General features: G+C 48.8%; 1 protein-coding gene across 8 annotated transcripts in view; it reads left to right on the top strand.

Moving 5' to 3' along the window:
- The window catches only part of ENOX2 (ecto-NOX disulfide-thiol exchanger 2), a 35,215-nt gene extending 21,432 nt beyond the window's left edge, over positions 1-13,783 (top strand). For 4 of the 8 annotated variants that reach the window (XM_054213975.1, XM_054213974.1, XM_054213976.1 and 1 more), the window contains exons 8-16: positions 1,443-1,549; positions 7,695-7,809; positions 8,029-8,210; positions 8,786-8,893; positions 9,742-9,798; positions 10,990-11,098; positions 11,903-11,988; positions 13,434-13,542; positions 13,646-13,783. In XM_054213975.1, the coding sequence (XP_054069950.1) occupies positions 1,443-1,549; positions 7,695-7,809; positions 8,029-8,210; positions 8,786-8,893; positions 9,742-9,798; positions 10,990-11,098; positions 11,903-11,988; positions 13,434-13,542; positions 13,646-13,758 (986 nt within the window). In that variant the 3' untranslated portion in view covers positions 13,759-13,783. The remainder of the gene's footprint in view (positions 1-1,442; positions 1,550-7,694; positions 7,810-8,028; positions 8,211-8,785; positions 8,894-9,741; positions 9,799-10,989; positions 11,099-11,902; positions 11,989-13,433; positions 13,543-13,645) is intronic. The other 4 variants (XM_054213979.1, XM_054213980.1, XM_054213977.1 and 1 more) reach the window with 3 other exon arrangements.
- The last annotated feature ends 1 nt before the right edge of the window (position 13,784 follows it).

Here is a 13,784-nt window from a genome sequence, read left to right as displayed (position 1 = left end):
TTTTTATTGGAGTAAGAGCCCACATCTGGGGGGAGGAGAGAGTGAATTCTTAATTTTTTTCCTCTTTTAATTATAGTCTGTTAGTAGTTCTGTCATCTTTTCAACTCCACTTCTGTGCACAGACAAGGTAAGTTCCTGGTAATCTGGTGCCTCAGCGAAGTGTGCAGGATTTATTCGCCAAAGGTAGGACGCAGCAGAGTGTTCCCAACACCCTGTTCTCAGTCACAGCTGAAAATCTGGTGCGAAACAGTATTTCGAACCTGGGTCTTTCAAATCCCAGTTCTTATTAAATCATGAAATCAAGGAAGAGGCATGGGCTATATTAGTTCCAAGATGTGATTTATAACAGTTCCTCAAACCATTCATTGCCTCTTAAACATCCTTTCTTTAGTAAGTCTGAATTATTTTTTTACTTTTTTTTTTCCTAAGAGTACCTTTCAGAGAGCCTTCTCCACAATTGTATGAAGTCTCCTTGAGCCCCTTGGCTGGGTTGTGAACGTTATATTCATATAAAAATTTATATTTGATAGTTTTGGCTTTTATTTGTTTAACACTTAATTTTTAGTTATTTTTTTTGAATTCCGTTCATGGTAAAAAATACGGGCACATGATCCAGAGGGAAATACAGTAAGGCCTGCAGAGTAAGTAGTCACAGACAGTAGCACTCAGCTCTGCTCCGTAAAACGCCCACTGGTACCTCAGCCACTCAGGTTAATCTAAGTGGCAGATAGCTGATCTTATTTTGTAAGAATTATGCCTACCACAACATCACAAGGGTGAAAAAAATAATTAATATATTAGATAGATGTGCTTTCTGCTGTTGGGTGAGTTCTCATGCAGGAGAAGCGCTTTGTATTTCCAAAAAACCTCTATTTTTTTCCAAAACCCTCAGATTTTCTAGAGAAATAGAAGGAATAAATCTCAGGAACTAAAAGAGCTGATGGCTGATGCCAGAATCCTTTGTCCGTGGTCAGCCCGGGCGGGATGTGGTCGTGCTCGGACTGTGGCACCGTCCTTTGGACGCTCTTCTGCCCCGTGGGTGCAGTCCCAAAGTGCCAGCGTTCACAGTTGTACCAAACCAGCCCATTTTAGAGAGCGAGTGCTACCCGGGTGTGCTTGTTACACTCACAGGCAGCGTTGCACAGCGGATTTCAATATTTTTCAGCGCAGCGTGTGCCTGCCTTTTTTCCAGTTGAGCGCAGATGCCGTTTCCCCAGTTGACCGTTACTCTGTGGGCATTTGACACTGGCCTGGTGAAGTCCACACTTTTCTTTCCAGGCGCAGCGTCCCTTTCCTGAGCCTAGCTGCAGCACAGTACAGTGTTATAAGAAAAGGTTAGCCAAACCACCTGCCTGATTCCACTTTTTTACTCCTTTACTCCTCTTGTTCGCCCTCTCTGGATGATATTCTGGCCTGATTTGACTGCTGATTTGATACTACAGTCGAGCAGATAGTGGCCGTGTACCATTCTGCCTCCAAACAAAAGGCTTGGGACCATTTCACGAAAGCTCAGCGTAAGAACATCAGCGTGTGGTGCAAACAAGCAGAGGTTGGTAATTTTTTATTGTGTTAGATCCTCCAGCACAGTCTCTTTCTTGTCAGGATATTGATGTTAAGTTTGCACAGTGCTCGCGTGGATAACACCACCTTAATTCGCAGTGTAAGATGGGAATTACTCAGTCGTCTCTTGTGTTACAGGTAATCAATTTTCTCTTGGTCTTTGTGGTACTAGTAGCAATGCATTGAGATCTGTATGCTGATTGAAGTTGTGCACAATAATAATAATTACTGATCTGGTTTCTGCTGGTTTTTATGTTAAAGCAAGAGGGACTTCTAGAGAGAGGTTAAAAAACCAAACAAAACCAACAAACCCTAAGCGTCATCAGAGATCTGTTTTATCACATTTTATTGACAGAGTGAGGGGTGGAAATTATTAGAGCTGGACAGTCTGCAAACCCTGAGGGAGCATGTTCTCATATTTGCGTGTTTACCCCATGCAGCCACATTGCTAGTGAAATACGGGGTTTAAAGGTGGTGACAAGGATGGGGATGATGGAAGAAGGCATGTCGCTCAAACTGCCCTTCCTGCAAGAGGAAGAGTAGTTCTCGGTCCCTTATCTGATCAAATCTTACTGCAGTCAGACACAACGTCAGGGAAAATAAAGCTAAGGTAAAGAAAGGCGGTCTCCTGGGAAAGTGATGGTTTTGGGAGATGCTTGTCCTGGAGTCTGTGATGCAATACACGCTGCCTTCTGTCCCCTGCGTAGTAGGGATGTCGCGTTGCTGGCTGCCTCTGGCAGTGGGGCCCATCCTGATGTTTGTCTGGCCTGAGGACGACGGGAGGAGGCAGCTGTGCTCCTGGGAGCGTGGAGGGTGACCGAGAGGCGCCCCATGGTGGATCTTCTGGTCGGAGCTCGTCTCCCCTGGAGTCTCACTTCTGTGTCCCTTCCCTAGAAAGGGGAAGTGGTAACAGAAGTACTGTCATCCCGGGGTACCAATAGTTTTGGAGGAAAGATAAAGAAATGGTATTTTTCTTGCTCATTAAGCTTTTAAAGTAGGATGGAGCTTGAATCAGGTTTCTACCACTGGCAATAGAGAGTCTTTTGAAGTAGCAGGACCCAGATCTGAAGTGTAGAAAAGAACTGCTATGAAAAATACCTGCCTTTTATCCTAATCCAGGGAGATGCTCCTGTGTTTGGAAACATTCCTTGTTCACTGCATAAATGCTAGCAGTTTGGAGCTGATCTTGTCATTTGTGTGTCTTCTGACACATCAAGCAAAGCAGATGCTTTCTAATCTCAGCATAACCTTATGAAGGTTTCCAGCCCAGTGGGTTGGCAGCGCCCAGCAAAGCTGTGCTGGGAACATCAATCTGGATGCGTAAGGTGGCAGCCGCGGCTGAGGCACTGGAAAGGAATTGGGTGTTTGGCACCATTGTCCAAGTGTTCCCGTGACAGGTGTGTCAACAGCCAAGAGGGTCTTGTCTGCACACACTGCTGATTAGTCAGGTTTGTGTGGCAAATCCTACTCTGCATGACAGCTTTGGGTTTTCATTTTCCTTTGTTTCAATTCGCGTGCTTGCAAAGCAAAGGTGCTGAGTGCTGGGGCTCGTCGAGTGCCTTTCCAGAGCCCCATGTAGCCAGTAGTGAATGAACCCTCTTGAGATGGGGAAGGGGGAGGCACCGAGTGAAGAGGCATTTGCCTAACGTTGCCCGGTAATTCTCTGGAAGACCAGTTTTCTGGGTCCCAGCTGGGGATTGCCCTCAGTGTTTCTAGCACACAGTCATCCCGCGGGAGCCTGCCTGTAGAGCTGGAAGTCTGGAGATGCTTCATGACCCCCACCCGGGCAAAGGCGCTGCTTGTAGACACGTATGTTCTGAAGTGCTTGGTTATTCCTAGGAAAAAGGACTGTAATACAGAAGCTGTAGAGTAGCAAATAAAGAGCGAGGTTAGCTTTCAACCACAGCATCTTGTTCACTTACTCTGTCAGTATGATGCTGAAATGCTGTTCAGCTACTCCTTCTCAAATCTCTCTTCTGCAATATTCAGGGGTCTGTCTCGCAAGTAGAGCCCCCAGGCTGGAGAGCACATCTGTTCTGCCCAAATCCCTGCAGCGTGCCGGTCCGTCAGGCGTGTGCACTGATTTCTGTTAGGGACCCACAGCTTCTCTGGGCAACCTGTTGCAGTGTCTCACCACTCTCATCATAAATCTTTTCTTCCCTATGTCCGGTCTGAACCTGGTTCAGTTGAGAACCGTTGCCCCATGTCCTGTCACTACAGGCCTTGGTAAAAAGTTTCTCTCTGTCTTTCTTGTAAGCCCCCTTTATGTATCGAAAGGCCATCATGGGGAGTGCAAATTTGGTGGCACAATATCCTCTCTGCATGTTATGTATTGAAAGGCTGCAGTAAGGTCTCTCCAGAGCCTTCTCTTCTCCAGGCTGAACCCCCCCAGCTCTCTCAGCCTGTCCCCACAGCAGAGGGCCTCCAGCTCTGACCATTTCTGTGGCTTCCTCCGGCCCCGCTCCAACAGCTCCGTGTCCTTCTGCTGTTGGTGCCCCAGAGCTGGAGGCAGCACTGCAGGGGGGTCTCAGCAAAGCAGAGCAGAGGGGCAGAATCCCCTCCCTCCACCTGCTGGCCATGCTGTGGGTGATGCAGCCCCAGATACGATTGGCCTGCGAGTGCACGTTGCCGGCTCGTGTCCAATTTTTCACTGCCCGCCATCCCCAAGGCCTTCTCGGCAGGGCTGCTCTCCATCCCTTCATCCCCCAGCCTGTATGGATACCAAAGGTTGCCCCAACCCAGGGGCAGGGCCCTGCACTTGCCTTGTTGAACCTCACGGGTTCACATGGGCCCACTCCTCCAGCCTGTCCAGGTCCCTCCGGTTGGCATCCCGTCCCTCCAGTGTAAGTCTTCCTGTGGTTCTGCATTGTTCTCAAGTATCGAGTTCCCTATTACAAACATGAAAAACAAGTCTATCCCAGCAAAGCCAGAAGTCATCTTTCACCTTTAAGATTATTTAAATCTGGGCAAAGTTGACAGGCTGGTGGACTAGATGATCTCCAGAGGTCCCTTCCAACCCTGTGATTCTGTGATCACCACTCGGTTGAGTATGTGCAGGCCACTTCCCCGCATAGCTGCGACCTGGGAGAAATCTGTCGAGCTGGATAATACCCAGCCAGTGGCCTGGTAAAGGAGCAGATGATCGATCCTCCACAACGTTGGAAAACTCTAATTGACCGTGTCTTCCTAGGAAGTTTTCAGCTGTGATCTCCATGTGAGACTGCACTTCTGGGACTTGGTTTTCAAATCCCACTGAGTCAAACCTTACGCAGTAGCTAAAGGAGGAGCTAACATTTCCTTTTATACCTGATGAGCCAGGCAGAGAGTCTGATCCCAGTTATGCCTCCACTTTGAGCCCTAGTGCTCCTGTTCTTTCCTGCGATTGCCTTCTATGCCGGGGTGGGAGCACTCTCTCCATTTGGAGCTGTCTTTTGTTCCAAGGTAAGTTCTCCTGGTGGGAAGAGGCAGCGAGACCACTGGTGAGGCCTCTTCCAGGAGTACTTGCTGCTGGGCTCAGCCTTCTTAGAGCCTTCTCTTAAAGGAAGGTGGACCCACAGGATGCATCTTCTTGGTACAGCTTTTGGCAGAATTTAATCCTGTGGGTCACCGCATCACAGACAGCCTGGCGGGCAGCTCAGGAAGGGGGCTGTGGCAGGGAGTTGTTGGGCTGGGCCAGGGTCTTGTTTTTAACAATGGTGACTTAAGGTGGCTTTCCCAGGCGGTGCTGGTAGGTCCTGGAGCTGCAGGCAGTCATTGAGAAGCCACAGAAGCTTGAGACCTGGTGAACCACCATGCTACGGCAGCTACCAGCCAGCATGTTCCCTTCCTTAGGAAGGGCCTCGCTCAAGTATTTGGCTTCTCTGGTGCTTTTTCCTCTCCCATCCAGGGCTGGCCTTGGGTGCAGTCAGGGCGCTGGTGAGCCATGGCATAGCCAAGCCTGGCCCCGGAGCATGCTCCACTCTGCGCAGCCATCTCCAGCTTTGAGGCTGCGTTAGCTATTGAGCAGAGTCAATTAAAGACGACGGGAAGATTCTCCTCTGATCTCCAACCCAGCTGCCATGTTACGGGTGGTCTCCAGGGCAGGCAGCCGTTGCTTTGGAAGTGTAGCCAGTGCTGCCTGTCGCGCTCGGGTCTGCCTCGTTCTTGCCCTTTCCCCATTGCTGTCCCCAAGGTTCATCCCAGCTGAAAGCATGGTCGTTATCGCTCTTGGCTGCTCTTGGATGTGTGCTTGGTGCTGGCAAGCAGAGTTTTTGAAAGTTTCAGGCCATTAGAGTAAAATCTACAAAGAGCTGGACATTATTTCATAAGCAAATCTTCTACATATTTTCTCCTGTGGCTGTTTCTGGGGTGTACAGACCAAGTGAAGTTGTGGTAAATGGACACCGGGTAGGGACACTTGGCCACCTGTGCTAGCCTTTAGTAAGTATTCATGGCATCTCCATCTCCTTCAATAACTGACTGTCATTTTCCGAATGTTGCTTGTCCCACTCCGCAGCGGGGGTGGAGCGGCTGAGCTAAGTTTTGCCTTCCCTCGCACACAGGGTGATGCGTGTCCATGCAGAGCTCTGCCTCCAGAGCAGGGGACAGAGCAGAGGACCTTGCCTGGAGGAGCAGGGGGGGTTGGCCAGGTCTGCCTGGACGAGGTGAATGGGGCAGAAAGGACATGCACAGGCAGGAGCTGGGGTGGCTCAGGGACCAGCGTAGGAGGTAGCGTCTCTGTTCCTTTCTCATTCCTGCTGTGGACCAAGACTGGGACAGAGAGTGGAGAGGATCCCAGCAGCCGGAGGGAGAGTCACTGGTGGGGGCTGAGCACAGTGGGAGAGGGGAAAGAACCTTCAGGTGCTGCACCGCCATTGATAAGGGTCAGGAGGCGGCCAGGCTGTCTCTGGCCTCGTCTATGTACTTACAATTCCTGCTTCCAGCTGCTGTGACCTCTGTCTCAGGTAGGTTTTGGTGGTGTAGCCATGCAGTGGCGTGGAGGAGGCACGGAGCAGGGAGGAACGCAGTGGGCAGCGCTGGGGATCGTGGATACGGACGTGCTGCAGCGGGGCGAGAGAGGTGCATGGCGAGGTGGTACCAGGCACCGTGCAGGCCAGTGCTTGGAAGGTGTGGGAGAAAGAAATGCCAGGGAGATGGGTCGCTGGCCACCGGGCTGTGTGTGTCGGGGGGGGCATCACCAGTGGGGGAGCTGTCGCAGGGGAATTAAGAGAAGTCATCATTGTGGGGTTAATGAAAAGGGTTTTATTGACGATTAAACAATGATCAAATGATAATTAATCGATGATTGAATGAAGATCAAATGGTGGTTAAGCAATAGTTGAATAGTAATTAAATGGTGACTTGACAGTGATTAGACAGTGGTCAAACACTCTGTTGCTTACTCTGCTTCTAATAATTAAGCTATAGCTGGATATATCTATTAAAAAGTGTTGCTAGAATAAAATATACTTTTAGGCCGAATGTAAACTGTTGCTTACCTTGTTATAAATGTAAGATGCGGGGTAAGGGGTCTCTCAGCCTTGAGGGGTAACCTTTAGAGGCGTCCCTGCTGGAGGGAGGGCCCCGCCGTGCAGCCTGCTGCTGCCCAGAGAGCCCAGGGGGCTCTGGGGGCTACGGAGGTGTAGTGTCAAGTGCTGGATTGGTAGCCGGAGCCCGGGGAGGGGTGCGGGTGGCACAGCCCTTATTGTTTGGGGCAGGGCAGAGCAGCTCGTGGTGGCAGGGAGGTTCTGATCTCGATGTGCGCTGCGAGCGGGAGGACGCGAGGCAGCGACCCGGGGGAGGTTCCGAGGTTGGGCAGCGCTGAACGAGGAGAGGCGTGTGGACGTCAGGCAGGGCAGATGCGGGGAGGGGGATCACCAAGAAACTACCCTGCGGGAAAGGCGAGGTGCCTGCCCTGGGCAGAGAGTAGAAGGCAGATGGCAAGTCCGTAATACCAGCAGAACTGACAGATCGGCTCGTGCAAGATATTGTCCTTGATCTAATAGGCTGTGCCGATTTTTTTTTTTTTTTTTCGTTTCCACTTTCTTGTATCACAGAGTTGGATTTTTCAGACTTAGATTTCAGTATCTTTTTATCCAACCAATCTGTTCCTTGAAATCAGTATTTAAAAAACCCCTCTACTTTCTGAACCTTAGGAAATTCGTAACATTCATAACGATGAACTAATGGGTATTCGAAGAGAGGAGGAAATGGAAATGTCTGATGAAGAAATAGAAGATCCATCAGAGATGAAAGAAACAGAAGAATCAGGTAAAAATCTACACTTACTACCGAGAGGTGCTCTTTGTCCAGAGGAGCTTGTTTTCTAAAGAGGTGTCGCAAACAGTGGTTGGGAGAAGTTCATTTTGGTACTCTTGATTTGTAACTGGGCGCTGGGAGCTACAGAGCCACTGTGCACTGGGGGAGAGCACCCGCGGGCTTCTTGCCCTCAGTCCTTTGACTCTTGGTGCCTGCTGCCTTGTTCTCCAGCGCTGGTGTCGCAGGTGGAAGCCCTGAAAGAAGAAAACGACAGTCTGCGCTGGCAACTGGACGCCTACCGCAACGAGGTGGAGCTGCTAAAGCAGGAGCAGGGCAAAGCGAGCAGGGATGAGGACACGACCAAGGAGCAGCAGATGAAGCTTCTCCAGCAGGCTCTGCAGGGCATGCAGAAGGTGGGCACGACTTTTCTATAGCCATGGCCTTGCTCGAAAGGCAAAGGGGCTGTGGTGTGGGGCGGAAACACAAACAGGCAGTGGCATCAAGACTGGCAAATGGGAGCAACTTTCTGTCATTTCCAGTGTTGCCAAGAAAACCGCAAACCAGCAAACATTCAAAGCAGTGATTATTTATGAACTGATAAGTCACACGGAAACAACGCGTACTTTATGGATTCCTTGTGTGCTCTTTGCTTGGCCACACTGTGACTTCTGAAGTGCTGAGTCTGTGCTTACCTGCAGTCTAGCACACAGCACGTGCTTTATTTCAGAGGCGGGGAAGGCTTGTTGATGATGGAATTACTGCCCCATGTTTACAGAGTCATGCTGGTTTTGTACGCTAACAGTGTTCACAAAGACATTTCTAAGGTATGTTGTAGAAGAGGTTTCTTCTTGTTGTATACTTCACCTTGTAATTGTTCTGAGTATGGTCTGTCTGGTCTTCGTGGAAAAGCCTGTATTCTTTTTATTTTCTCTAAACAGTAGGAGATGAAAGGCAGGTTAAGAACTGAGTTTTATCTTTTCTCTTCCAGCATCTTTTGAAAGTACAAGATGAATATAAAAAGAGAGAAGCTGAGTTAGAAAAAGTGAGAGAAGACAAACTAAAAATAGAAGCATTACTGGAAAACCTGAAGGAGCAGGTATGTGCCATCCCAGTGCTTCCTTATTCTCTGTGGTAAACGCAGTCCTTGGATTTCGTGGTCCATCGTGAGCGCAGTGAAGGAATTCTGTCCTTCTACGCTCTTGTAGAAGATCCCTAGCCCTGGGTTAGGAGCACTCGTCTCTGGAAAGCTAGAAAAAATTACCTGTCAAATTGGAGGATGTATATCAGTAGCGAACTTGCTGATTGCTTCCTGTACCAGCGAGACAATCTACGTAAGCAACCGTATAAATAAAAGAGTAACTTTCATTTTATAGTGAACAATGGCATTGCAGCTGAAATGTGTTTTTTCTGCAACTTGGGCTTTAAAAGATAAGAAAAAAGGGTCTCGATTATCAAACATTGATTTTTAGATTTGCACTTCAGGGATGTGTTTGGATTTGGCCTCCATAAAACACTGTTGAAATGAAAGTTTTTGTCAGTGTTATAATATTCTTATGTTTGCTGGATTTATTCTAAACATAATTACAAACTGTTTCTTCTCAGGCGTGATCCGCTCTGTCTCTTGATTGTGGACCCATGCGTGAATCTCGACTTGCTCGGTCCTGTCCTCTCTAGCACAGACACAATTAGGCAGGACAGACGAGAGACATTGCGCAGCGTTTCTCACCAAGGCTTATAAAGCCAAGTGCTTGGTCTTGTCTCAGATTGTCAATCTTTAGCCCCACCTTCTCATGCTATGAGCTAGGGAAGATAATAAATGTCTTTTTAGTAGCTGAAAATGGGTTTGTATCTCAGTAAGCCTCAGCGCAGCAGTTGCGGTGCCTGATCTCAAAGAACAGAAGTACCAGACCATCATCAGTAACCTTTCCTTGTCTCTACCTCTAGCAAAGCATAGCAGATGAAGAGGACAAGGAGAGAGAGGCAGTTGATTGTCAAGGGAATGTAAGTCTAAGAGCTTCTTTTCTGCTCCTTTAGTCAGAATCTTACTGAGGGCAGTAATGGCCTCATTGTAAAATGGGCGATTTTTTAAGGTTTGGTTTGTTGTGAAGTGTGTAAGCATGGTAGATACAGGCGGCCTTTATGTACAAATTAGAATCATGAAGTTATCCATTTCTAGCAGCTTCTGGCTGGAAGAACAGCAGGTATTCGCAACGCTGTGGTGTAGAAATGGGTTTTGGTGTGCAAGGTAACTTGTTGCACTGTTAATTCAGCTAGCCTTCAAAAATACCGGTCGCATCTCCCAGAGAAAGCCCGTGCGTTTCCAGTAGGACACTGCTGGCTGAGCTGCAGTCCCTGCGGCAGCCCGAAGCTGTCTCCGTTTCCACAGTGCAGACCTTTGCTTGCTCCTGGAGAAGCAAATTAGAGCCTGCCTGGGCTGGGACTGCACAGTTTCAGTCTGCGTAGTTGAGAATTGCACTGGCGTAAGACGCCAAGCAAACCCGAGGGACCATTTGTTTCTGTTATTGGCCCAAGTCCAGTCATTTCACTAGTGACTGGAGGCTATTTCCAACTATAGCTGTCTGTAGCTCTCAGACCACTGGAATTCCGCATAAAACTTAATAAAAGAACGTCCGTCTTTTTAGTGCACCCACCAAGTCTTTGCATCACAGGCACTCTTGTGTTTATTGGGGGATAATGAATGATGCAAAATTCTGTTTTAATTCAGTACCACGAACTCAAGTCAAGGACAGTTTGATCCTAAACCCTCTGCGGCCACTGGGCGCTCCGTTACTCATATTGCTTCCGCTTAGGCATCTGAAAAACAAACATCTGCACTGAATTAGTCACTGCAAGGCTTGCTTTCTAGTCTGTTTTTTCTTTTATTATTTAAAATAAAGCCCTTCTAGAGCAGACGTCATAGCAGTGAACAGGGCTGATAAAGTGTGTGTTGTGGCATCTTGCTCAGCTTCATGGGCTTTTAATCTAAGCTGATAATTCAGACACAGCAGCGTGAACGTAGCTGTGCTTTGTTGGCAAAAGAAACAGTAGATACAGCAGTATGATGAATGCAACGACTTACAGAAATGGGGAAACAAAAATACAGACTCTGGAGAGTCTGAGCAAGCTGCTGTTGGTGTGCAGGATGCCTGCTGTGCTGCCGGCGCCTGCAACGGGCCCTGTGGGTTTTTGCAGGAGAGCAGTACACCCAGAGTCTGCGCCTGCAGCCAGGAGAAGGAGAGTCCGGTTGAGAAGACATTGAGCAATAGTCCTGTGAAATCGGAACGAGAAGTTCTGTTAGTTGGTAAGTTCTTTTGATGGGCTTGGTGGTGATGCTGGAGACCCGAACTGAGTGGGAATTGCGTCAAGGTGGCCTTGCAGCTCCTGCTGGCCACCACTTGTTCCTTTGGTTATGCCAATGGAGGTGGGAGTCCTGGAACCAAGGCAAGCCTTGAGCTTTGGTGGGGTCAGGGTTTCAACTTGTGCATTGCTCACGCAGAAATCTTGTGCTGTGCACCTTTGAGTCAAAGCCACACTTGTGTAAAGGGGGCTTGCGTGTAGTGACAGCCCAGGTCAGCATGTACGGGAGTGCGATGGTGGTCAGAAATGCAAGCCTGTCTCTTTATCCATGGTCCTGGCCATCAGCTGGAACAGAGTCTCTTCATGACGAGGTGCAAACTTGGGTTGCTCTGTTTAATTGAGCGCTGCAAAACTGTTGGGACGGGACACGAATGCCACTGCCGCTCTCCCCATTTGCCTTCTGTCTTTTCCTGCTCCTTGACCTTTGATGGCACAGCTGGAGGAGAGCTCTGCTTTCCCTCTCCTTGGGCCTTGCATCCCCACGTGTACGATAATCTCAGTGTGGTTCATCACTGGGGACGTTCCCAGTCCCCCGCAAGGGGTGAGAGTGGTGAGGTTTGCTGTAAGTGCCGACCAGCGGCATTGGTTGGCTGTTGTTTCCTTTGCAGTCTATGAGCCAAACCTCACCGCACTTACGGCCAAAAATGCCCGATTAGATCCCTCTCTGCTGTGCCGGTAGTAAGAGAGCTGGTGTTCTCAGCTGGCTCTTGTCTCCCAAGAATAACGCTTGTGGTGTTCCTTTCCCCAGGAATAATTTCGACGTTTCTTCACGTGCACCCGTTTGGAGCAAGCATAGAGTACATCTGTTCCTACCTGCAGCGTCTGGACAGCAAGGTAAGTGCACCAGCCCTCCCGGTTCCCTGGGCCAGCCTGGGCGCTGTGTTTGTGCCCCGGCTGTGCTCGGCCCGTGCGGCTGGTGAAGAGCTTTGCTCCCTCCCCGGGCACAGTGTGGGGTTGGACAGTGGGACCTTTCGAGATTGTCTGTTCCACCCCCCGCCGTGGGCAGGGGCATCTTTTCGCTAGACCAGGCTGCTCAAAGCAGCCTGGCTGCTGGCTTAGCCTCACACTGCGTGTCGTTATCCTAAATATAGAGCTGAAGAGGATGTTCTTACTGCAGATGTTCATGCGTAATCCCCCGCGTAATTCAGGAAAACCCTGTATTTTGCATCAGTCAATTCCATCTTTAAAGTCTCCATCTAAAATGTATTTTTGTTTATTCTGTTTAAGTTTGCTGCCTTTTTTTCCCTTATCCTTATGACCTCTAAGGAAAAGAGCAAACAGCCTGCCTCTTGCATACTGTTTATTATCTTATAACAGCTGCCATGCTGCTGTTTGTATATATTTTCTCTAAACTGAACAGTCGTATCGTTCTTGTGTCTCTGAGCAAAGTTTTTCCGTATTTCTGATCTTGTAGCCCTTCACTGAGCCTTTTCTGTCTCTGTTTTGATACTGTCAGTGAAGTCATTTTTAGGAGGGTGCTGTGCGAGGGTCTCATAATCCCGACGCATAAGCACCGAACCGCAGCCCCTGCTCACAGGGCCTGTGCTGGGCGCGGGGGTCAAGAAGGGCAGCAAGAGCAGCGCTCACGCATGTTCCTTAGTACAACAAGAATCTGCTATTTCCTGCGGTATTTCTGGGTATCGCTGGCTTCAGAGTAAACGGGGAGGGACTGAGCAAAGGCTTTTGAAGGTTCGAGGAAATTACATCTCTCTCCTTACTATACTGTTCATGGGTTGTCTTTCCTTAAAGTGCCCCAGGAACAGGAGACTTACCAGCATGGGAATGTCTCTTGTGATTGGAACTTTCAGCTGCTTTTGTTTATAACTTACTGTTTAGTTTTCCTCATTCTAAGAAAGCACAGCTCGCTGGCCCGTGTTTTCCAGGCTCACTCCAGCCCTTTAAAGATGTATTGAATAATTTATCTTCTCATCCTAGTTCAGAATTTGCCTATGAGGTGAACAGCTGCCTTTGTTTTTCTTGGGAACTCTGAAAGAAATGTCATCACGTGATTCATCTGACTTCTGGCACTTCCTCTTTGGGCTCTCCAGTGTAGAATAGGGCTACTGGAGGTTTCTACAATAAGCTTAGCAGAAAATTATTGTGAAAAGGGCATCTTTTAACCTCTGCGATGGAGTCAGTCGTCTTTTATTGCTCGCTGACGCTCAGGTAAACACATCAGCCTGCGGACTTGCAGAGGTCTCTTGCGCCTGGTCTGTTGAAAGGAGTTCTTCCCGTTTGTTCTTCAGGTTACATCGTGGCTCTTTTACCCTTATTTCTAGTGTTTGTTGTACCTGCGGCCATCTCACCCCGAAGTGCCAGCAGCACAACTCACGCTGTCCCGAGATTACTGCCAGGAGTATTTGGACAGGGCGCCCGGGGAAAGCCTAGGTGCGCTTTAGCGATAAAATGTGTCTGAGCTTGAATATTGACCGTCATTACAGGGCTTCCAAACCCCTTCATTTTTAGTGATGTTTTCCTTCTGCTTTCACAGATTTGCACCGCGGAAGTGGAAGTTCTCATGACTCGACTCCAGAACACGTTCAGGCAGGAGCTGAGTGGGGTTGGGGCCAGCCTAGAGAAAAGGTGGAAGTTTTGTGGCTTTGATGGCTTGAAAATGACTTGAGCTTCGA

This window comes from Rissa tridactyla, chromosome 9 (genome assembly GCF_028500815.1).
Source record: "Rissa tridactyla isolate bRisTri1 chromosome 9, bRisTri1.patW.cur.20221130, whole genome shotgun sequence".
NCBI lineage: Eukaryota > Metazoa > Chordata > Aves > Charadriiformes > Laridae > Rissa > Rissa tridactyla.
Note: the sequence above shows the minus strand (reverse complement) of the source record. Positions and strands in the feature narration are given on the sequence as shown.